Here is a 25609-nt window from a genome sequence, read left to right as displayed (position 1 = left end):
TATGTCACTTAACTGTGATTCTCCTGTGGATCTCTCTCGAGCGCTCACATCCCTCGAACTCAAACCCAACTAGGAGGCATCTCTCCACCAGAGGGAAGTATTGGAACGTACCAATGAGAATGGCAACTACACAAAGCCTTTCTATTTTCTCCAAATGAAAACAAAGGTATTAACTCTGGTGCCAGAAGATATGGTTCCGTTTTACACAATCTTCTGCGACATCTATGCGGGGCTTTGGAAAACATGGAAGTATGGCGAGTTTTCCACCTCCCAAACGCACGTAAAAATCACTTCTCCACACCTGCTCACTCACAACTTCGATGTGCGAGGCCAGACTGCCCTTTTTGCTACCATGGCGCTACAGAACAACAAATACACCACGATTAAGCTTTTCAAAGCAATACAAAGGAGTAAAGCACTCGGATCCTACTGAATTCCCGTGGATGCAGACATGCGAGTTTTCTCTTTCAGTGGGGCTGACAGCCTTCCTTTCCTGTCTCAGGCTACACTGGATGAAGTCAAAGGTTTATTCTGAGTAACCTCACACTTAACAACCAAGTCAGACAATAACAGTCATATTTATCCCAGTACACTACCTGAATAGCTCAATCATCCCAGCTCTATTTCTCACAGCACTTTTCTCCCACGTATTCTACTTTGTCAACAACATCTTTACAGATTTGCACTGTAAACTGATGGCATGTAACAACTTCTAGGGATTGAATAATAATTGCCAATTCTGTAAATAACCCAAACTCCCACTAAGATGAACATTCAAGCTGAAGTCCATGCTAAGAATGGGAAAGACAAGAGGATATCAGCCCCTGGATACCTTCCATGAAGTTTTAAGACTAGAATTGGAACAATACGAGCCTCTTTCCAAAACTCCTGTTCAGAAACTTGTTCACAAAATCCTCATAGGTTTGGGTTTTTTAATTTTTCTTCACTTAAAGAGAAAAAAGAACTCGCTCAGTTCCTTTCCTTTTCTGTCTTTTTGTCTCTTCTCTATTAAAGGGCTGTAAACAGCAGCATGAGGAATTAGAAGCCCAGGGTCTCTGCAGAGGGCGATACACTCAGTCACCACACGAGTGTGCTAGCAGAACGAGAGGACAGACGAGCTTTGCCCTTGGGACAGTTGGTGCATAACATCTTTCAGTCACCCCTTCTCTGTACAAGAGGAAGAGTTTTGAAAAGTTTTCAAAAACTACAAATTTGTAAGTGTAGAGTTACACAGGAGTGCACTCTGAAGTGACGACAGTATTATTCCAGCATATCAAATCTGTTTCCATGCACAAGGGTTAAAAAAAAAGTGCAGCACAGCACTTGCAGGGGTTCAAAACCTTCCACCTTCCAGTAAGGATGGATTTCAGAGGCAGCAGCAATGTCTCTCTTAAAATTGCAGAGTTCTGTGCTGTTGATGTGTTTTTCAAATCCTTTATTTTCCACAGAAAAATTTTGTATTTCTTTTCTTACACAACGTTTGGAAGATTCAGATCTTTACTTTGTATCTCAGAACAACATCTGGACACAGGATGCTAACTATTTCCCAACATAAAATTTGTCTGTGACTGAAGTCAGGAAATCCTTCTGTAATTTAGGAGAATATCACCTAACAACTTTAAGTGGGAATTTACTCCCAAAAGTATGCATGTTAGAGACAAATCAGACTACCAAAAAAGTCAGCTGTGATGCTTCACTGTGTGTTGCCTACAGAAAGAAAATTAAACCGATCATTTTTCAGGCTATGACATGGTTCTGTTTGTCCACACAATTTTCCAGAAAGGATTTTCATGAATCCAACCAGCTTTCACTATCTCAGCTGAGAAACAAACAAAAAGCATAAAGATCTAGACCCGTCTTAAGAGTTCAGGATGAAAATTCTTTTCTTAGAAAGAAAACCGAACAAGCTGCAAGGTTAGCGCATGGTGTTTGAAGGTTTGGCACAGCCCAGCGTGGTGGAACCCCAGGGAGAAGCATTCTCTGCCAGTTGAACTCTGCAGAAAGCGCACCTGCCCCTTCTGTGGGAACACACACACACTTTCTGTCACAGCTATGTGCAAAAAGGAGAACAGTGCTGAATGCAGTAAACCAGGCTGCATCTCCCTTCTCTCCCCTAGCCCCTGCCCAAGAACCCTCCCCAAAACAACATACCGTCCCGTTGGCTGCCCTTCTGTCCTTATAAAAACTGTGGCAGCTTCTCGGAGTAGAGACCAATGAAAAGTCTATTCCATCTGTTTTGTCTGACCTCTGCTTGGTCCACTCTTTCCTAGAAGCCTGTTAAAATAAAGTTATAGATGTTGTTACATATACATGCGTACACATACATATGTATATAAGAGGCTCTTTTAAAAAACCCAAAACCAATGGAAGTTCAAAGTTGAAAACGCAAAATGGAAAAATATTATGGCCATCCAGCTGGCCCTGCATCAATGCCTTCACCTGTCGCTGCGTTAAGGGGATCACTTGCATTTCACCAAAGTCAGTATCAGCAGTGAGGCTTCACATACAAAGGAGGGCCATTCACCCAGTAAAAAATAACAACTTTCTTCCTACAGAAAAAAACCCAAACCCAAAAACCCAAACAAACAACTCCGAAAAGATCACTGTTGACAACTCATACAATAAACCCAAACTACTACTATTCAAGTAATTACAAAATTGCAGAGTTAACAATTCAATATTCTAGGTTCATAGCATTAATAATATGCACATATTTTAAAGCGTTTTCACGCTCTCCCTGGAAACATCAATAAATATCTATACACTTGAAACAAAAATCTAGTCATCTAGTACAATACAAATTCCCCAGGAAAATACAACCCAATGGGAAATTAACTCCATTGAAAAGTGTGTACCTGCTCACTTGCTGCAAAGTCACAGCTAATGCTGAGAAGCAGCAGAGACACAGAATAAAAGCTTCTCCTCACTTTCAGTTTTAGTTACAGGCAACGCTTAGAACCCATGTGGTAATACCTTTTTATCCTCATGGAAGAGGGATTCTGGTTGAGATGACATCTTCTGTTTCCACCCATTATCGGCACTTTCCAGTGGAAAGCTTTGCCTGGGTCGGTACAGATCCTTTCTTCCCCTTGCTTCCTGCACAAGCGGTAGATTGTCTTTTCCTTGGCGGCTCTTCTCTGAATAGGATCGTCTTAAATCCGGGGGTGTGCTTCCTAAACCAGATGTATAGTTCTTCCATTCAGTTTTACTTTTCACATTGGAAGAGTTGTTCTCACACATTGTCTTATTTGCATCATCTTTGTTCCTCGTTATAGAGCTCCTTGCTACATTTTTGCTCCAATCGCCTTCTGCAGACACCTCCAAGAACTGTTCTTTTGTGACCAACTTCTTCAGTAAGAGGCCATCATCTGTCTTCATGGACAACTTGGAAGAAAAATTAACGTCCAGCTTTTGGTCTGTAGCAACCACATTGATAGGCTGTACCTTATCAACGACAAATTTTGAACTTTGATTCCTGGAAGTTAAGTCCACTTCTTCATCCTCATCAACGATGAAAGTCTTCTTCCTAGTGAACTCCACAGGTGAATTTACAAACTTATCTGGAAAAAAGCCACTAGGATTTCCCCAGTACGGAGGACTGAACTTTCTGTCTTTGGATTTCTGTTTGTCAAATTCAGGGCTACATGATTCCAGTTTCTCTTCGCTCTTTTCATTTAGAAGTAATTTCTCTGTCCTACGGTATTCTTCCACACCATCACCTTGTTTGCTATTAACAGAATAGCGATCTGATCCCTTCCAGTCTTTCCAGCTATAGGAAGAAGTCATCCTATCTGACACATTTCTTTTGTTCTTTGATTTCTCCCTACTAAACAAACTGTGATCTTCAGAGAGCTTGTCTTGAATGTTACTGGCCTTCACCGATTCTTCCTTATATTCTGCCATAAGCGCATCAATATCAAGAATCTGGGATCTGTAACCATCCTCAGCCTTCCTTTCAGATAAATCGTAATTATTTTCACTTCTTTTCTGGGGGACTAGTTCACTGTCTTTATGTAGCTGTGCAAAACGCAAGGGGGATCTGGGTTCGTGGTAAGAGGAAACTTTTCTTCTGCTACCTTTGAGATCAGTTTGAGCTGTATTATCCAGATCCGGTTTTAAAAGGAAAGCATCAACATCTATAATTTTCTCTTTACAATGATCCAGACCTCTTTCATGATACTGTTGGTTATCTTTCCTAGACAAACGAAAATTACCAAATGCAATGTTTTTGGAAAAAATATCATCTTTGTCGTCTTCTTTGACCCAATCCTTGTTAATATACACTTCCCGTGCGTCTTCTCTACAATTTGTACTCGCCAAATTTTTATTTGGTTGCTGCAATAAAGGTTTGGACCTTCCAGGAAAAATAGGGTCCAGGTTAATTGTTGCTCCCTCACTTGAGCTAGATATTGTAGTAGTTTCACTTGCACTAGGAGTGCCAACAAAGCTTTTCTCTTTTTTGTTACCAGGAATCTGATAAGTCACTGCAAAATAAGTTGCCTTTGGCTCAAAGGCAGAACTCTGATTTTTCAAGTAATCATCAGGACTGCCAAGAAGAGTTTGGTTTGCCTCACTCCCTTCCATCCCTTCTTTGCTTTTTTTGCTTCTCTTTTTAACTGAACCTTCATCCAATTGCAATGAATCTGTCTGACTCAGCCTTTTGATGTTCTCAGGGGTGAGCCAGGCGACTTCTTCTGTCTTGACAGAATCCTGAGGCAAGGTTCTCCTCCTCCATCTTTCAGAAATCTTCAAGTCAGAAACGCTACTTCTGGTTCTCCTGACTTTTTCCTCAGGATCTATTACTCTGAGTTTTTCACTGTTTCCATGAGCTGTACTATCTAAGCGGAAGTCTTGTTCTTTGCAATTTAAGTCTAGGCTTTTCCTTAAGCCAAAGGCCCTCGATTCCTCTTTATTAATGGTTAGTACTTTTGTATCAGGGAGGTGGCTACTGGAAGATTTACAAAATTGTCCACTCAAAAGCACTGAAGATGACTGGACCCCATGCTTATTTACACTTGTTGAAGTAACTTCATGATCAAAGTTGGTTCTGAACTCAAAGCTGTCGGTCCCACCTGGTCTAAAACTCCTTTTCTCAGAAGAGCATTTCACCGTATTAGACCTCTCTAGTTTATCCATGGAAGAGACTTCACTCTTATCATTTTTACTTTCAGAATGGAGTTTGTTTACTTTTTCATTCATTCCCAAATACTTACTTTTGTTTGTAGAATAAGGTATTTTCTCAGCTATTAAGGTCGGATCAGTTTCAATTTTCCCAGAATCTTTTTTCTGTTCAAGTAAAGTGCATTCACTAGAGAAAACATCAGTAGGTTCTCTGAACACAGACTTGCTCACAAAACCTTGTGTGTCTCTAGCTTCTGAAATAATGTTATCTTCTTTCAAGTAGAGAGTTTTACTGTTTGTCCTAGCCAACTGACCAGTGTGTAAAACATCCTCATCGGTTTTATTCTCTTTCACAGATGATTTTCTAGTTCTGAGTGTCATGGCCTTTTTTTCAGGAGCCATTGTAATGGCTTCACTAAGAGCTCTTTCACCACACGTCTGAAAGATTTCGTATCTTGGCTCTATTCTTTGGTAAATTAGAGAGTCTTCTGCATTTTTAGGAGTGGGTTTTTCACTTTTCTCAACCCAAGATTTTTCTAAGAGAATTCCCGGAGTAGTTTTCTTTTCTTCACTCAAACAAGCTGGTTTTCCATTTTTCTCTACATCTGCTATATGTTTTGACGAATCGGATTGCTTGCGATACTCCTGCTTTAGACTACTGGTTTCCTCCACTTCTCCCATCCACGATCGTCTGTTGTGCCCCAAAGTCACCACGTCATGCTTTGCCTCAGGCGCACTGTTCATTGTCAGTGCAGAATCTGGTCCAGGTTGATCAGCAGCAACATTATGCCTCTGAACATTATGGTCAAACATGGTGGCTCGGACAGTTTTAATGTAGGTCTTTTCCATAAGTGTGGTTGGTTTTAATTTTTTTTCCAAGTTGCTTGTGAATGAGACAGAATTTTCACTTTGCTGAGAAAAATGCTGACCATCTCCCAGGAAGCTTCCTTTTCTCTCTATCTGATCAGGGTTATTTGTTATTTTTACAATCTGCCGGGGTTTCCAAGGGTTCCCAGTAGCATGCGCTTCAGTGAAATCTGTGGCATGTGCAAGCTTGATCTCCTTACTCTGGAACAACAAAATCCAACAGTTAAGACAGTTTCTTTAAAAGATGTCTAACAAAGTTTATTTTAAAACTTACTTGCACCTACTCTGTGCGACACAGCCTGCACAAGTTAAGCACATCCACATCTCTGAACACAAAATTCACTGAGACAAAGGTAATCTAAGCAAATGTGTACCTGTATAACAGAATTATATCATAGCTTGATTTTTACTTTTAATACAAGGAAGAAAAAAAATATATGAAGTGCTGATACATGAGATATGCATGATTCTGTGAGTTCCCGAGCTCAGATTTCACAGGACATTTTAATCAGCAGTGAGTTTATATCCACATCATACTCCAGAGAAGGCAACGCATGCAAAAATAGTACAAAACTTGAGAAGGTTCATAACCCCAGCTATCACAGAAACATTTATGAACACTTGTGTGGCAAGCCCTACAGAAATTCAAGTTCAAAAGCAAAGCGTAGAGCAGCACCACAGGGACGTAGGCACCTTCAGAGGAAGGCTGCACTCCTGGGAGACACCAAATACACTTGTACTGCATTTTGTAAAAGCTGTCTTTTCAAATACAGCTGTTCACTAAACTAAGTGGTTACATGGTCAGGAACACGAAGCTCTGAGAAAACAATCACAGCCAGAGCTGCTCAGCTAAGAAGAATGTTACGGCAGAGTTGAAGTAAAAAGAGAAATATTTATCGCCAATTCTTTACCATTATCTGCTTTCAGGAAATACAACTAGCTGAAAGATGTTATTTTTAATAACATTCGTTGAAAAAGCAGAGCATGCAGATAATAAACAGAATCAAAGACCACTCCCTGGTCCTATGAGAGTTCAATCTTTTATTCAAGTTTTAAAATTTAAAACTTGGAATTGACTTAAGACTCAAAAGCTGAAAAATGTCAAAAAATTAACACTAGTGACATTTATAAATAAAGATTTTAAAATCTGATCTATATTCTTCTAGGCAGAGCAAAATAATTTTTTTAATCCTACGTTATTGTCAGATTCTGAAAACAGCACTTCCATTAATGGAAGATGTTCTTTTTAAAGCAAATCGATCTTATTTAAAATGAAATTAACCTACAGGAACTTTGTATCTAGCTGCTAGTTTCCTTATCATATATGTCTGTCTTAAATCTAGACAGGAAAAAAGCACAGCCATGAGAACTCACAAGAACTACCCTTAATACAGCATTAAATCTCCAGTACTAAGAAGTGGCAGCAGAGAAATGATGTTTTGCAACACCAAAGTGTTGCTTAGAAACAAAAGACAGCCTAGCAGCTTTTACAGCAAATCAGAACTTTCTGTATAACATTTTATTGTCAAAACTTCTCAGTTAAACATTATTTAGGAGAAGTGTACAGCATGTATTTAATAAGGAGTTGTGACTTGAATGGAGAAAAGCACTACACTAATGCTACGCTTAGAGAAAATAAAGGATAATCACTGCACAAAACCACTGCAGCCATGGTTGATTCACTACGGGTTTTCATGCGTTAAACGTCCCTTTAAAATAGTATACAAAATACATCTCCCTCTATACACTGCATGCCTTTAACAGCATGCATATTTAACTTTTAAAAACTAAACAGACATGATACTCCCATACCTTACCAGTGTGTCCTAAAGATAGATTTACACAAGTAAACCTCTTAGGATTATGTCATTCTTAATACTCTCAATACCCATTTCAAAGCCACTGACTGATACAGGCACGGGACACGGGACAGTGCTCTCTGCCTTCTAAGTGCAAACCTAACTGCAGACCACATCAGCTGATGCCATTCTCTTACTTTTTGATTTTCTTGCATTCCATTGATAGAGTCATTTCTAGTTTCAGCAGGTTTCTCAGGCTTTGCTTCACTGGTTGATGTCAGACTTGAAAACCTAAGACAAAAGACTTCTGTTACTTCTTTTAGTCCAGCTAGTGAGGAGGTACGCTTCCTACCAAAGCAGAGTGGTAGAAGTTATCCAATAAATTGTATTTCTTAAAGAAGAAACATCACTATTTCATAGTAACTAACTGTATTTGGTGGTTTAGTTGTATCTAGACCAAAGGACTGTTGTTTCCCAAAAAGCAGTTAGTTAGGCAGCTTACTGTATGGTGTAAGACTTTAGAGATGCATAACGAGGTATAGCGAAAGAGATACTAATACTCTCACGGCTCAGTTAAATTTCTTTTCTTTATTTTGATCACAGAGTTAAAAGACCGAGGTTTGCTGAAAAACTGTACTATTCCCCTGTTCACAGAGCAGGCCCTGTTAGCCAAACTCCTGCTGCGTTCGTTACGCGAAGCACACGTCCCGTACGCGACCAAGCCCCACGGCTCCTCTTTCCTGACCCCTGTCACCACCGGCGGAACAGGAACGACCCAGACCAGGCCCAGGCCCTCAGACAGCACTTTGTGCACGCTGCAGTGCCGCCTCGTTCATGTCACAAACACATTTTTATGATTTTGAATAATCAATTACCCAACTTCGTACTGAGAGTATACATTTTATCTTAGGCTAAATCTCTTTTTACTAGAAAAGATTTTTTTCCTTTGGTTTGGTATGGAAAAATTAGCAGATCTCATATTACTCTAACAACGCTGCTCATTGCCACAGCTTCAGCAGGATAGACAACATAGCCCTTTAGGCTTTAGCATGACAGCAAGATAAGATTCCTGTCTGGCTGAAAACCTGATACTCTGTACCGCTGTCAAAAACATCGTAACCATTCTTTTGCTTTCTCACAAATATCTAAGTTTGCAGCCTACAATGCTCACCTCAAGATTTCAAAATACATGAAATTTTAGATATACAGTTACAGTAACATGCAAAGGCCACAACACTGACAGCATTTTGGATTTTTTGCAGCTGTTGTCAGGGTGCATTTCATTAAATTTTCTTTTTTTTTTTTTTTCGTATGAAATGGTGGGAAAGAGGCTCAAGAATAATAGCATAAAAATAATTACATTGAGCAGAACCGGTTATTTTACTGTACTGAGAGAGCAAGTTTTACTAAATGAGAAGTTAAGAGGATTAAACAGAATTTCTGTGCAACCTACATCTTCGTAAAGTCCGCAGAAAACGGTCGTGATTGAAGTGACCTGCGTACATTTCCTGGCTTAGCATCAGCATTGTCCGTTGTCAGTTCTCTGATTCTCTGTTGGATGTTCACACATCTGTTTTCCCTCTCAGCAGCTGACTGGAGAAGCTCTGTATCCACTGACGTACTGGGATTTTCTGAAGTAAACAAACTAATGTGTTTTTTAACGCTACCTCTTACGATACTGCTCTCTTTTTCTGAGGAAACTGCAGGGCTTTCACAACCTAGAAATGTATACGTTTCCTTTTGATCTGGTCTTTTCCCCCCCTTATTTGTTCTGCTTTCACTAGTGGTTTCATGGCTTCTTTCAGAACCGTACAAGTTAGTCATTATTTCTGGTTTTGTCTCAATTTGTTCACTTTTAGATTTAAGCTTCGTTTCCCATATGTATTTTCCATTATTTAGGATGCCAGTGTCCTGACTACTGCACTTCAAATTTGTTTTAGAAGAACTGCCATTATTAAATTCAGTTTCTTCAGATTTTGGCCCCATTTCAGACTGATCGTGACAGCCCACGTCAGAAAAAGAAGTTATCGATACATTCTCCTTGCTTTCGTGAGATGAACAAGTCTTCTTGCAAGAAGAAAGATCTTTATGTTCAAACTTAGCTGTCAGGTCCATGGACAAAGGCCTTGGTTTTCTAACCCAGGATTTCTCTGTAGGAGATTTTTCCTCAGAAGCTTCCACGGTGCGATGCTTTTGATCTCGTAATGATTCCAGAAAAATAGCAGATACTGGTCTATGTTTTGGCCTTTGCTGCACATCAACAGAGAAGTCAACTTTACTGTTGATACTATTTGCATCATCATTGGTTTTCTCCCCTGGACGAACTTCACAAGCATCTTTTTTTTCACCAGTTTTGAGGGAGTTCCAAGACACCGGTCTAAGACTGGAGGAAAGCGCTATCTGCCGATGTAGAGACCCTTCAGGATTCCTGGATGTCTCAGATGGCTGAGATGGCTTCTCCAGCTTCGCACTGCATTGAAGCTCTTTGCTTTGCACAGTACTAAACACTCGGCGGTCGTCGGCAGCCCTTTTTTCTTGGGCCAGGCTTACCTTTGATTGCTCTGTGCCTGCTGTCTCAAAAAGAATGACAGTATTCGCACTGGGACCAGTGAAGAAAGTCATGTTTGTGACTACTTCACTGCCAGCCTTATTTTCATTTTCAATTACTTTCTGATCTACTAACGGAGGAACATTTCCACTTAATCCCTTAATAGATGATGTTTCTTCAGTGGCCTTTCTAATAAGACTACCTGATCTGAAAGCTGGAATAGGTGGCTTTACATTTGCAAAATTATCCGAAGATTTCTCTTTAGAAAAAGGCTTTGGGAAAAGTCTCGGCCTTGATCCTAGTGACGGCATTGTTGCAGATCTCAAAGTACTCCCAAACTTGTTCTTCTCTTCAGGAGTTAGTGATGCTGAAGCCTCCTTCGTCTTGTTACTTGCATCTGAGAGCACACTTACATACACACGCTGTGATTTGTCCTCATTTCTGATTTCATTTAAGTCAGGTACTGTCGTCAAAGACGCCAAAGTAGAATTTATTTCTACTCTTGTTGCCATAGTTGTAATTACACATTCAACAGAACCGAAAAAATCCAACAACGAAAAAGAATCTGGGGAAAAAAAAGAAAGAAAATGCAAGTATTGATGTAGAGTCAGCATGAACATCAAATAGCATCATTCTAATTTAAATTCATAAGGTAGCTAAACTCAGATTAAGGTGCCTTTCAGATATGCTGTTTACAGAGTGTATCCCGTAATGAAAGACATACTGTTCCTCCTCCTCTAAAAAAACCTCCAAGAAACACCATTATTCATTGATTAGGCCTAACAACCAAAGAATACATCACAAAACCTACAAGAGCATCTGCACAGCACTGAGTTCCCATTAGCTCAGTAAGTTTCAAAGGTTGAGATACTTAAAAATAAAGAAATTAATTTCTTTTTTGAAGCAGACATCTCAATGTTGACATACAAACATCAACTCCTTTTCACAATATAAATAGCTGGCCAGATGCGTTGAGTACGTGCTTTCAAACTAACAAAAGTACCGAGATTGGTGTGACTGACAGTGTTATTTGTTACCTATTAGCTAAGGCCTACAATTAAACAACGGCAATAAAAGCATATTCTACAAATCTCCAAAAGCTTTGCTGCCACTTACCATAATTTGCATTTTCTGCTGCAACCAGTGCGTACAACCCAATTCACTTGTCATAGTGAAAACAAGATCTCGGCCGCCAAGATCACATTAAGAACAGGGGAAAGCAATTGCTTCAGCAGCACTCATCAGACCTCTCCTGCAAACAAACAAAGAGCGTTCAGATTCAAGTATGGCACATGCCCAGATCTACACAGGTAATACCACATGAGACAAAAATCCTAAGCATTTTAAGAAAAAAAAAGCTGGCTCCAATTTTGAAGTATAATTAACCGTATAAAGCAAAAGACTGTTTCTTTTTCAGACAGTTATTAAAGAATCAACAAGAAATTATCACCTGAAGCCTAAAGGTGTAACTGAAAGGTGAAAGGTAAATAACTTGGTCTGCACAATAGACAGACTGAATTTGAATATAGTTAAAACCACATTTCAGTGAGTGCTGTTTGCAAATTCAAGTGTTGTCAATCACTGGTTAAACACGGAGCTCTGTATTACTGTAATCTCAATTATTGTAATTTACTTTCTATTGTAAATCTCCTTTCTGTGACAACAGTATGTGGAGTGCTACCTGAGAAGCTGACCTTCAAAGGGCTGATTTTCAATCAAAATATGACTTTTACCATGACAAAGCAGTTTTTCCAGTATCTCAACAACAAAGGCAGGAGATTAGCTTTGGCTTTAATTACATTCTTACTGCAGAGATGAGGGAAAACCAGCAGTAATTAGAATTTCAGCAACAAGAAGTAACCTGAATTTTTCTTAATAAAAAGTGTATTTAAACTTTGTAGTAGATGCAGGAGGCTATGTAAGGTTAGACGCATTATTTTTTTTTCCTTTAAAAGCTGTCATGCTTTTATTTTTTAGGAAATGCATACTATATTTCACAGTCTTTCGCTCGGGGGTTCAATACTGTGTTGCCACCCTCTTGTCTACTTTTGGGCAGTCTTTGAAAAGGAAGTCTCTGGACTCGCCTGATCCATTTTGGTGCGTATTTACCCTACAAATAGGCCTATTTGTAGATTCTGAGGAATATGGAGCCCCCTGCATGTGAATATTAAAAAAACACAACAGAATATTGGCTTCCCGAGTCTGCAGTCTGGAAAAATGGTTATTTCACCTTCAGCTTCCCTGGAATAGAGAAACAACACACTGGCACTGTAAACTGCAGAGATTTATTTTTGTCCCCTGCGTTTATGCCTTCCTCTCTCAGGCAGGCTAATGAACTCTGCTCACCTGGCCCGTTCCCTTTCATCTTCCAATCCACTTGAAATTCTGCCTCAACTGCTTACACGCTATGCTAGTCCCCTTCCGAGTCCACGACCTCTCCTTTCCAAAATAGTCACTAACCCAATCAGCTTATCAGAACCAAGCTGTCCCTTCCACTATCTCATAGATCTTAACGAAATCTTCCTCCCTCTCCCACTCCTTATTCTAAGAAACCCCATCAAAATCCGATTAAAATGCTCTCACATTCCAAGGATGCAAAGGTTTTGTGAGGAGCAGTTATACTGTAAAAGTAAAATAGTAACACTTGCAGAAATGAGGGCGATGCTAACAGGAAATATCCCAAAGCAAAAAATAAAGCTGTAAAAGCAGCATCTGTCTTGCAGTACTTGAGAATATGTTTGCTCCTCTCATTCTGTAGTTCTTTTTCTTTGGAAAAGAAGAAGGGGGCACAGAGCTTCTTAAATGGAATAAAACTTGATCCTCAACGGAACGCAAGGCAGCAAGTATACAATGCGGGATATAATCCTTACTAACAGCGTACAACTCATTTCTTCAGCCAACATTCCTAAACCACAATTTACCCATTCTGATGATATTTGTTCCTTGGTTTTATTACACTACCCTCCAGCTTTGCAGGATCCCATTTTTTTTTTCTACATGATCTAGCAAAGTCAGTTTTCAGGTTTAAATTCTTATTGCTCACGTACCCTACGTGGCCTCAAGCAGACAAGTATTCAAAAAAGAAGAATACAATATTTTGGGGAAAAAAATATCACCCTATTTTGGAAATTACAAAGCTTCTGGAACTTCAAAAACCTGTACATTTGATAAACAGGAATCATGTTATCAATGTCACATATAACATACACTAGACATTGTGTCTCGGTTTTGAAATACGTGCCCCGGTTTTGATAAATGTGCTTCTCTAATAAAATACAATCTAGTCAAGTTGGCAATGTACAAAAGTTTGGGCAATTTAAAAATAAAAAATCAACTAATTGCATGAGAATTTTAGATGCTACTAATATTTAGCGTTACTACTGTAACGGTACTATTACAACTGTAAACCCCTCATCATCATCTACGGGAAGTTGTTCCCTTCCCCTGACCTGCCTCTGCTCAGGGACCCGTGGTGCCCAGGTCCCCGCTGCCCTCTACATGTCCCCGTCGCCCTCAGCCAAGCGCCCAAACCACGCTCTCGCCTTTTCCGGGCACTATTTCTCTTTGTGCTCCCTAAGCATCCGTCACGCTGCCCTCGGTTGTTCTGGGTGCACTCTGTGTGCACAAATGGCCCTGAAATCTCTTCTGAAGTTCTTCCTGCTTTTAATGAAAGAATGGCACGTGAAGGTCTCGCTCTTCCCCGCTGCTCTTCTTCCTCAGCTTCACAACGACTGCACCCGTGATTTTTCCCGGGGCAGGCTGAACTGCTACAGGGTGTTACAGAGACGCACGTGCAAACATCGCTCCAGGCTCAAAGGGAGTCTTAAATTCTTAATATCTTGAGGTGGCTTTTGGATTTTTAATTAAACCATCTATCTTTACAAAGATTATTAACATTGCTCATCAGAAATCAAAATGGATTATTCACTTCAGTGTTATTTTTGCAAAAATCATAGGGGAAGGGCTTTACCCAAAACACACCCTTTATATTTAGCGTTTATTGCCCTGCCTTGCCCACCAGCGGCACACGGAACTAGTATTTACATCAGTGGTAATTCCTTTAAGCCTATTAGGACAACAGGAGCAGCAGCCTGCAGATAATTTTTCCACCATGAATCATGTGATTACTGCCAACTTCCTTGCTTATAAATAAGAATGTTTTAAATGACACAAAGCAAAATAATCTATAATCTGTCCCTGAACCTCACAGCAGATAAACAAGTCCATCTGTCTTTTGCAAGGATGGAAAGCATAAAAATTCCGCAGAGAAAAATATCTCTGCTACTAAAAAAACAAACAAAAACCAAACCCCAAAATCCGGTTTATAAAACTGAAGAGGACCAGAAAGCATGGCTCCAACAGCGAATATCCCTGTCTGTTTATACCAACAACGCTCCAGCAGAGACCTACCAAACAAACACGAGGCTTTCCTTCTTTAGACACAACTTTACCAGCAAATCTGCTACCAGCATGATAAAATTACTCCCTTAGTGTGTAAATACAGAAAGAGATTTGTATAACTACGTATACTGGCAGCTTCTGAAAACACAGCTTTGCCAATGACTATATATATATTTACATTCATCTGTCCTGCAGGTTGTTGCCGGTATAACAAGCCACAGGAGCTACTGAAAACAAATGCAACGACCATACAGGCTGCACAGGTGTATTTCATTCCTTCTACAAAAGCCTTCCCTACTGTCTTAAATGTTTCAAGTCTTTAAAAAAAAAAAAAAAAAAGGCTTTTTCTTTTCTTTTTTCCTTCCTCTCCTCACTGACCATATACTGGCATCAGCCTGCAGCACTCCTCATCAGTTACCCTCAGCAATCATCCTCCTGCTGCTTCCTACAACGCTCGGAGACTTGCTGATGGGATCTGCTCTGCTAAGTCTTATTTAATCCAATCACTTACTGTGCACGTATGAAGAAAAAAAAAATAACTTAACCATGTGTGTAAATACTGACAAGACCATAAGACTTACTCTAGCACAATCAAAATAACATGAAGAAGAAAAAAAACCTTTTCTGAAACTTTTTATAACTAAGTGGATCACACAACTAATTCAGTAAAAAAAAAGGCATTTTCTATTCTTGGATTTAAGCCTGATTCACGTTATTAGTACTGTCATTCACTGAAATGGGATCTATCAGTTGTATTTAAGAGGACATGCAGGGTCTCTTCAAGAGAAAGATTAAGAAAAATACTGTCATACTGGCTCTAATTTTTAAAAATATCCCTGGATAAATTTATTCACAAAGTAAGAACAGGTAATAAAATGCATTTAAATTATCTTTTCTCAGATTCACAGTGAGAAGTTCAGTAGAACAAGGTGCTTATTCTGCTTCTCCACAATCAAAATTAACAGGCTGAGAACTAAAAATACATATTCCAAATCTAACAAGACAAATATCTTATGACCTGAAAACCCCACAGATCTTTAATACTATTCCAAAATACTGTATTCCAAAAGCAATGCAAAATTTAAAACATTCTTGGTCCATTGCCTATGTGCAAGCCTATTTGGAGCCTCTAGGGTGGTTTTTTTTTTTTTAAAAAGGACAAAGTACTGTTCTTTTGGATGTTACAGTCCAGTCCTATCCCAAGGATGAAATACTCCACTCTGACATTTTCTCCTACTGCAGAGAAAGATTAGCGTTTCGTTAAATAAAGTGCCCATCCTATAAATAGCAGCATTTACAAGCACTTGTAAATCTCTAATTGCTATTGCCAGAACAATTGCATAACTACCATCACTTGTTAGAGCTTCACGGAGATCTAGACACGCGCTAAAGAACAGAAATATTTTCAACTATCTCAGTACTAGAGTGAAAACTTTACACCTTATATTTTAACACCCATTAATTTAATAATTTAAATATTCTAACCCATGTTACAAGGTAAGATAGTTAAATGGGTAACAAATTATAAAGCACTACAAGCAAGCAGCTTCAGTAATTCAAACTGTCCCCACACAGGCAATAACATTTATACTGAACCAAAAATTTAATGTTAAATACGCTGGCATGTCCACGTTAATGTATGACATAAATCTAAGACTACGTTCTTGATGTAGCAGGACAATCAATTGATTGAGACAACCATTCAAGAAAACACATTAATTTATGTTAAAATAGGATTCAACAGCAAAATGCAACTGTCCGGAACCAAGATGGAACATGCTGTGACAGCCGTGGGGCAGAGGGAGTCATCCTCCAAATTTCCTTGAATTTGTGAGACAAAGACCGGTCTGGAGGGAATGACTTGTGAAAAAAAATTATATGTAATAGTCTGCTTCCGCTGCTGTCAGTCCTACAGAGTTTTCATAACAATGTTCATGTGTCACATATAAAAAGTAACCAAGCAGGATTAATCTACAAAAATTACAACCACGGCTAGCGAGCAGTAACATCCCCAGCCCTTGTCTGCCTGACAGCATGTCTGCACGCAGTTCAGAAAGAAAAGCTTATTTCTAGCAAACAGTTTCAGGATTTTACCCTTTAAAAATGTCCAGTTTGATTCTGGACTCTCAGCCTGCTCATTCTGTGGCTCTTCCCCATGCAGCACTGACGGAGGGAGCGCCCACCACCCCTCCTGCCCGACAAAACGCTCTCCTCTGTAGTGCCAAGTGGTTTGAAAGGAAGAACCTGTGATTCTTCCCAGCAAAGAGAGATCCCTCCGAACGTCAGCCGTGACCATACTTTCCCCTGCATGGCCATCACATTTATTATCAATCCTCACTCATTTTCAGCTCTGAAAAGACCTCAAAAAAATTCTCCACTGCGAGTTTTGGGAGCAATTACCACCATTCTACAATTAAGGGCAACTACTTCTCTGTCAAGATAAACTTTGCTAAAACCAGACCCTTGGCTAGGGTTTTTCCTCTTTGTACATCACTGCCAGCGCGTTCTCCTCCAGAGAGGTCCACCAAGAGCACGCAGGCTGCAAGAGCACGTTAGGCATTTCCTCTGACTTGTGTAACTACCTCATTACATCTCGTTCTTCCATAATTTCATTCCCCACCACCCTCTCATTGACAGCTTCAGAGTAAACTCTTTTCCCTTCCAAGTTTCACAGAGGGTCTAATTTATTTTGAAAGTCTCATGAGGCCTAGCTAGAACAAACCCTAACCAAAGGAAAAATGCTTTGAGATGTTGGTGAATCATCGGGTTTTGGTACCAAATGCTGTGCATCCTCACCCTCCTGAGTGACTCATCTTTTATTTCCAGCCAGCATTCTGCATGAGGGATTCCACCTGGCTCATTAGTGGGTGGGTATTTTCAGAAAGTCCAATTCTTTCGGCAGTTGAAATAAAGAACAAAAGCAAAATCGTGATTTCTGCCAACGGAGGATGACATTCAGCAGGAACAACACGAATTACTGGATAAGGCTGAAGTCAGGCTAAGAGCATGTTTGTGCGGAAGGCCGGTATTCCCAGCAGGTCTCAGAAAGCGCCGTTTTGCTTGCTTATGTCATCAACATTTGCTTTTGTGGTCAGCTTCAACTCCTGCTAATATTCTTTTAGGTTTCATCCTCGTAAATGCGTTTCACCCACAAACAAGACCTGCAAATAACTTCCCCCCATTATATGCAGCTTAGCACAAAAAAAAATACATTCCAGAAACAATTGCATTGCACACCAGATGAAATATTAATGATCAGGTTTGGCTACCAGCAAGAAGAATTGATTATGGAACCGAAAAAAGAAAAAGAAGTCAAACCAAGGCTCCTACAGGAAAATGTTCAGTTGTTTCAGGCAGAACTCCATTCTATCTGCATTTCCCAAAGGTCGACAGGGTTTTACACCCCTGACGCAGCGGAGGGTGGATACTTTAACCTGCAGCCTGGCAAACTTCTCCTCAAACCTTTTCAGAATCATTATAAAACTTCCCCCTGGTTAAACTGTAGGAACAACATGGTCCTCTTGTTGCAGGAAGCTTAACTTGATTTTTAACTGTATGTAAAATAATTTTTTATTAGAATAAGAGTTCTTTGCACAGCTTCTAAAGGAACAGGGTTAAATCCCTGGCTGTGTCTTTTTCATACTCTTATGCTGTACATCACAAATAGGAAGAAATTAACCACATACTAATTTATTTATACCTCCTTTGAGTGTATGGTCTCTGTGACCTTGCTTTAGAAGAGGCGAAGTTTGCTTCATTATTGTTTCAGAAATACATGAGGTAGCTACCGATCCCCCTGACCTCGACCATCCCTTTGCAGCTGAAGCCCACAGAGGCGAGGCAGGGCTGCATTTCCCCTAGAGACTCCAGCTTTGAGTGGGAACGCTCTCATTTGGCAGGCACACCATGGACACGGCTGAAGGAGAGTAAGGAGATGGATGAGCCAGCTGTCTGCAGCACACAGAGAAATACAGGACTGAAAAAAACCTTTGGCATTCTTCCATTTGATACTCCCCTACAGAATACCATGTTCAATACCAGCTTTCAACAGTAAAAGGAGCTTAATCACCACCCACACCTGAAAATATTTACTGTAGTTGTGTGGAGTTCTCATCCTCTTGGCAGTAAGGGAAGACAGAGGACAACTGTCTCCAATCTCAGAGCTGATGGGACACAGATACCACTGGATTTTCTGTTTCACTCACCGTGCTCGCTGCCTTCAGAGCTACCAGCTGCTGCAAATGCTTTATAAGCAGCAACAGTATTATAGGGACAGTTTCCTCCCAAAACACTGGTGAAAACTACCCGGACACTGACATTGAAACTATTTACTTCATGGAGCAAACGCGAAGTTAAATAACCCCTCAGCAAGTCCCTGCAGCAAAACACCTCGCTAAGCTTGCCAGCCAGTACGGAAACAAGCAAAGCTAATGAGAACTGCAAAAGGTGCAACACTCCCATTACTCGTGGGAGACGGGTCTGCTTCTGACCCAACCTGGCATGCAAGGCAAAGTGTTGAGTGAAACAGATCTGGGGGCTTTGGTTTATTACAAAAAAAAAAAAAAAAAAAAAAAAAAAAAAAAAAAAAATCCACCTACTTGCTACAAAAATAGACAAGTGCCTTCACAGAACTACTGCTTGGAAGCAAAGGCTACAAAGCGTTCAGAAATAAACCTGACACATCGCCCTCTGCTCCCAGGAAGGAATCAGAGGGAACGGATCATTTCATATAAACTGAGCTTCTAAGGTCACTATATTACAGAAATAGCATGATGTGAGAAGACATTTCCTGCTTGCCGCTATGCGCGGCAGGTGCTTTTGTGTCAGAAGGGACTGTAAGAAAGGACAAAGCCCATAATCCTCTGATCTTCCTCCTCAAATTCTAACAAGATTTTCAGCACTGGAAAACGCATTTGTGACCTGGCACGGTAACCCACCTTCAGAAAGTATAACCAGCTCACATTGACTTGGAATCTCCAGTACTAATTTGCAAACACTATGTCTTCTACACATTCGTCCGGTTGCTGAAAAAGGGATTAAGGTATTACCATACGGAGAAGAAAACAGAGTAGTTTCATCAAGACTTTAAGAAAACCTGAGGCTACTGGCCAGGTTAATCATCTGAAGAAAACCTGAACCCATAAAACAGAGGACAAAGGAAACAGAGTGATGGGACAGAAGACCAAAAAGAATCATTGCAGATTAAAAAAAAAAAATTTTATATATATATATGTACATCTTCTCCAGAGAGAACACCTGGGCAAACCTAAACTGCATGGTTTCCATGAGGAAGACAGCTTTCCTCCTGCTTTAATCCTCAGGATTAAATCCTTCTCACCATGAAGGCTCAAAACCAGCTAAGGCCACTATGCAGCCACTGCCAACAATTATTAAAAAGCAAATACTACCTGACCCTGGGAAAATGCCTTTGAGGAAGCCACAGTTTGCTCACAAGGTAGAACGGGGCCAGACCTGCCAGGCAGTGGGAGAACATCCTCCCTCTACACAACAAAGCAGAGGTATGAGACCCACATGCGGGCCGGTGCCTGCTCAGTGCTGCAGGAAGGTGAGGAGCTGTGTAATCGCAGCCCCAGTCCTGCACATGTACAAGGGCAGGAGGTGACTAACATCTTTATTTGACGTCTAAGCATTAAGATTCCTTTGCTTCTGCAAAAAGGAAGAGGATTTACACTGTATTACTTTTATACCTGTACTTGTCTTTAAGGACAGATTCTGAAGCTGCACAATCACTAGCTAAGAGACTCATTCACAAAAAGCACGTGCCACCTACAGACAAAATACTTAGAGCAAAGATGCTATCATAGATTGTGCTGCTTCTAAGCTTTCACCTAGCTGAAAAGAAATTGTCCTTGCGTATTCTTGTTACAAATGTTTATGTTCTGCTTCAGTTCTTAGAGCTATACCATTTGATGTCTTCACTGGCTGATCTTCCACTTGCTCTCTTTAAAAAAAAATAAAAATCAAAACCACTAAAAAGCTCTGTGTTCAACAGCGTTGGATTTTGCTGCTAATGACACATTTTCTTTCAATACAGACAGCCAATGCTGTCTAGCAGCAGTTTCTCCATTCATTCCACCATTCTACCTTTCAAATATTTGTGTTAGTCATAACAGAAGCATGTAGTCTAGCTTGGTCAACAAGCAACTATACTCAAGTCCAAAATACTTGTCCCAAGCACTACTCTAGAAATGAACTCCACCACAATGGGAGAGACAGACTCTGAACAGGGAGGCAGACTACATGAATCCCAGGAACAGATTATTCTGCTCCATGAACAATTTCTAAGCCTGCTACTCTAAATTGTAGCAAGCTTTGTCTTAACAATCAAGCTTGTCACAGGCCTGCACCATGGTGGTGTCTATCTGAAGTGGACAATAACGATACCTCGCTGTTACCGTTGGAAAAGACAAACGCTATAACAACAGAGTTAGCATGAACATCACAACTCCACCGCTCCTCCCATCCGCATGCCAAGGCAGGCGGTCCCGTGGAGCGGCTTTCAAAGCAGTGCCAGCAGGGACACTAGAGCAACGCCTTGCTCCAAGCTTCACTTCTCCAAGATTCAGCTCAGAATTACCACAAGATGCAACTAAGGGTACAAACATTTAAAGAAAAGCCATAGGCACTATCTAGCAAATTTTGACTAATGACGTTACCGAGAGCTGACAATAACAACGGTGGCCAGCACACATAACATTGAATTGCCTAGAAAGGGGGAAGCACCTCCGTCCTGAGCCCCGGGGTCTGCAGGTCTTGCGTTGCCAAGACAAACCCCAGCTTCACTGACAAGCTTCCTTTCGTGCGCCAGCAGAAGCAGATCCCGACACGTGTCTCTCGCACGTGGAAATACAGAGGAGTTTTTATGACTGACCTTTTTTTATGCATGGTCCCCATAACCCAAAAAATATTTAAGGCAATTCCATAGAATTGAAATTGGACTTGGGTTTACGTGTCATTGGCATCAACTCCAGGGGAAATTTTCCGGTGTGCTCAGCAATGGCCTGACCACATTGAAAATCTGACTTCAGCCCCAGTTCTGGTAGGCCAACACCACACAGCACGGAAAATACCGGTCTCAGCTGTTTCACGCAGCACTACGTAGGACACAGGGTAGGTTATCTGATAAAAATCCTCCTTTGCCCAAGCTGTTGCTCCTATAGCAGCAATTCAAATGCTTTACATAAAAGATGACCCAACCCATTTATTGGCAATAACTGAACAAGCCAATTACTAACAATCTTCAACTGGATTAATTTTACTCTAGTTATGCCTTTCACTATACAGATGGAGCCATTAAACCTCACTCAAATTCAAATAGACATGATCAGATTTACAATTTCCACTCACGTCCCATAAATATCGAAAAAATTACTAGACTAGCAAGAAATGGGTGAGTCAAATAACAATATTGTTATAAAAGCAAAATACTTGGTGGCGTTTATCATTCTCTGGGCCAAAATCCCTTATGTCATCCCCTGTTCTACAAAACAATTACATACTTTGAAATTAATCTTTTTGCCTCTCAGGTTGTTAACGATTTTCAGACAGCTCTTTGATCTCTCCCTTGTATACTCAACACAGCACTAATCTGGGTAGGATATGTTGCTGCAGCAGGGTGCTGCCTCCCGTCAGGCATCGATAATCTGCCCCAAACTGCATACCCGTAAAACAGCTGCTATGTCAAGAATGTTTTATGTGCCAGAGGAGCTACTGCTGCTACCTTGATGATAAGGCTCCCATTTTCCTTCAGTGGTCACATCTAGCTTTTCACATAGGCAGGAAATAGTCTTATTCTCCCACCAATGCAATTACCTATTTCGGAAACACTGGCTGGTTTTGCTAATTTGTCTGTATCTTTCTTCTGTGCCCTGCTAGCAGGTTGTTGTTATCAGCAATCCACAAAGGAGTCTCTTCTTCCTCCAAAAGTGATACAAATTGAACACAGCACCAGAGAGCCCTGTACGACTACGAGGAACCAAAGCAGTGATACTACATTTCTTCCTGTTTATGAACAAAAGCATGTTTAAGGCAAGAACTCCGACACGTTAGCTGTTGTTTACTACCTTGCTCTTCAGAAACACAATGTTATTTACCAAAATCAAGGCCTATAATGAATTATTGGTCAACACACATCTAGAAGCTTTATGACTACAAAATAATCCCCTCCAACTCTATATGCTTGAGAAAGCACAGAAAGGGAAAAGTGCCTATTAATTGAAATGCAACAGTTCAGACACTTAAAATGCTAACATTTGGGGGGGGGGGGGGGGGGGCAGAAGGAAAAAAGAATAGCAGAAGCATGAAAAAAGAGCACTGAAATCCAAAGAGTGGAGGCACTGAGAACCTGGAAGTGCCTGGCTGTGAGCAAACACTCGTGTGCAGCACACCCTCGTGTCCGGCACACCGCACTAGCAGGGGCACGGAGGGGAAGCAAAGCAAAGCAAAGCACAAGCGGTTGATTAAGCAGCATTCACAAGCTTTAGCACAGAAGCACGTTTTTAACCACACGTGCACAGTGCTTTTCAAATTTCCTTCTAGGTTTTAAGCACAGAAGCCTCAGAACCGCTCTAACACATCAAAATGAAGATAAGAGAGTAACATAAAAACACTTTAAAAAAAAAAGCAGACACCGTCAAAGAATACATGGTACAGTGTAGAGATCACCTTAAATTTTAAGGCAGGATAATAATGAATAGCTGACAGAGGCATATTCTGGAGCTCACAAAAATTAGCAGGAATGAAAGATCGCAGGTGTGTTCTCACCCATTCACCCTGACCAGAGAACCTTGGCACGAGCACTCATCAGCCTGCGAGCATCCAAGACCGAGCAGCTTCCCTCAGATCACACCCACACCGGAGCTACAGCAGCACCTGATCCCATTTCTCTGGGCACATCCAAACAAGGGATTTTAACAGCATTTTAGTAACCTGAGAATGATCTCATAGTGAATTTAGAAACATCATCTTTCCAAAGTTATCACAAAGAAGGTTCCTTTGACTGAAATCTGATCCAAAACAAACCCAGAATACATGGACCTCTCCCAGCTCCTCACCTCTGTCCATTCCTGCCCCCAGAAAGCCATGCAGCAAAGCATGACTAACTGAGCCCGGGGTTTAGCTTCACTGTTAATACCACTGGATACCTCTGGAAGCATGAGACATGTTCACCAACTTCAAGAGGCACGGGGAGTCCTGCAGCTCTTGGGAAACCTGCTGAGCTGACTCCCTCGCTGGCCTCTGTTGCAGATCTGCAAGTTCAAACAGTGACAGGATGCTCTTGCGAAAACAACAGGTAACTGACACTGGATCCAGAAATTCTGCAGGAGGAATCCCATCCGAATCAAACCACTTACAGAACAGAAGCCATGCCAATCCGAGGAGCTGGATGTTAAGGCCAAATGTATCTTAGGCTTCCTCAAGTCAGTGGCAAACTTGCCAAGTGAAATCAGACCCACGCATCCTAGCATCTTTCGTGAGACAGCAGCCAGTGGAGGATGCTTCAGAAGTGACATAAGCACAAAATATCATTTCTTTTCAGCTTCCAGTAACCTATAGTTTAGAGATTTGATGACCCAACAGAAGCTGCCTGCTCAGTGAAGAAGACTGGGTGATTTTTTTTTTTTCTTTTGTTTCATCACCTATGAACCAACCAGCATACCACAGACAAAAGATACACTGAACTACTGAACACAAACTCTGCCCAGGAATCGCACTGATCAACCTGACTTCCCCTCCCCAGAAGTCTTCAGGTTCAAGAGCCAAAGCGATAAAAAATCGGGGAGAACAAAATCAGTTATACAGGAGAAGAGATCTGTCTGACCAAAACCACCCAATGTTCAGGCAGTGCGTGGCCTGTTTGTTTTGCAGTGAAGTGATAAACCCCGCAGATTCTGATGTCTAGTAAAAGGCAGTCCAACTTACTATAAACACTGTCTCGCACACTGGTTTAAAGCCAATATTGGTTAAACAGTTATAAACAGCCTTCTGTTAATTATGTAGTTTAAAATATACACTCATGCCTCGACAAGTTTTTCACTCCAGCCTCCTCTCCAGCACACACTGCAGATGTAACCGAGAGCAGAGCCACTGAATCTGGCCAGCAGTATATGCTCTAGTTACCCTCAGAAGACAAGTTCAGGTGTTGGCTCTCTCCCTGTTTCGTTAGCGGTTCCTGCTCCGGTCTCAAACACGTCAGACAGCTCCACAGCCTGAGCCCATCAAGACTGGCAGTGGCCGCCACACTCAAAGCGGTGCCAGGGACTCGGACTGACCCCCCAAGCAGGAGCAGCTGAGCAGGAAGCTGCCAGGAAGCCAAATGTCCAAATGGCATCCTTTGCCTTCCAATACGTGCTGTTATCAGTTTTAAAGCTCTCCAGATGCTAACCTACCATCTGCTTCATCACCTCCTTCTCCACACCCCTGAAGATGTTGTCAAAGCGCTGGGTTTAGGTGCCCCCCCGTATTCACAGGCTTTTTCCACACTCCCGTCAGCAACCGAGTCCTGGTGGAACCACTGTAATTAACAGGACGCTGAGATGAGGATCTCTAAAATGGAGTTGCCTCACAATATTTGAAGGAGCCAACATAAGCAGAAGATGAAGCAGGCCACAGCTAATAAAGGTTTTACAGCAGTAAGAAAAATCCAGACTGCAGCAGCCCTGAGCAGGAGGTCAGCAGGAAAGCAGAAGTGGCCCTGCCCCGAGAATTTGTGGGAAGGCTCCAACTGTCCCGAGGTACAGTGACAGTTCTAATTCATCAGGAGCAATACCACCAAGTTCAACTTCCCGGCGTCACTAGAAAGGGCATAACAAACATAAGAGCACAGGAATTTCTAGAGCCAAGGCACAACAGA

General features: G+C 41.1%; 1 protein-coding gene across 1 annotated transcript in view; it reads right to left on the bottom strand.

Moving 5' to 3' along the window:
• The window catches only part of KIAA1671 (KIAA1671 ortholog), an 87875-nt gene that overhangs the window by 53260 nt on the left and 9006 nt on the right, over positions 1–25609 (bottom strand). The window contains exons 2-6 of the mRNA XM_054844070.1: positions 11452–11587; positions 9241–10900; positions 7985–8078; positions 2974–6189; positions 2152–2274 (exon numbers count right to left, since the gene is read on the bottom strand). Of these exons, the coding sequence (XP_054700045.1) occupies positions 2152–2274; positions 2974–6189; positions 7985–8078; positions 9241–10847 (5040 nt within the window). The 5' untranslated portion in view covers positions 10848–10900; positions 11452–11587. The remainder of the gene's footprint in view (positions 1–2151; positions 2275–2973; positions 6190–7984; positions 8079–9240; positions 10901–11451; positions 11588–25609) is intronic.

Source organism: Grus americana, chromosome 16 (assembly GCF_028858705.1).
Source record: "Grus americana isolate bGruAme1 chromosome 16, bGruAme1.mat, whole genome shotgun sequence".
Taxonomy (NCBI): Eukaryota; Metazoa; Chordata; class Aves; order Gruiformes; family Gruidae; genus Grus; species Grus americana.
Note: the sequence above shows the minus strand (reverse complement) of the source record. Positions and strands in the feature narration are given on the sequence as shown.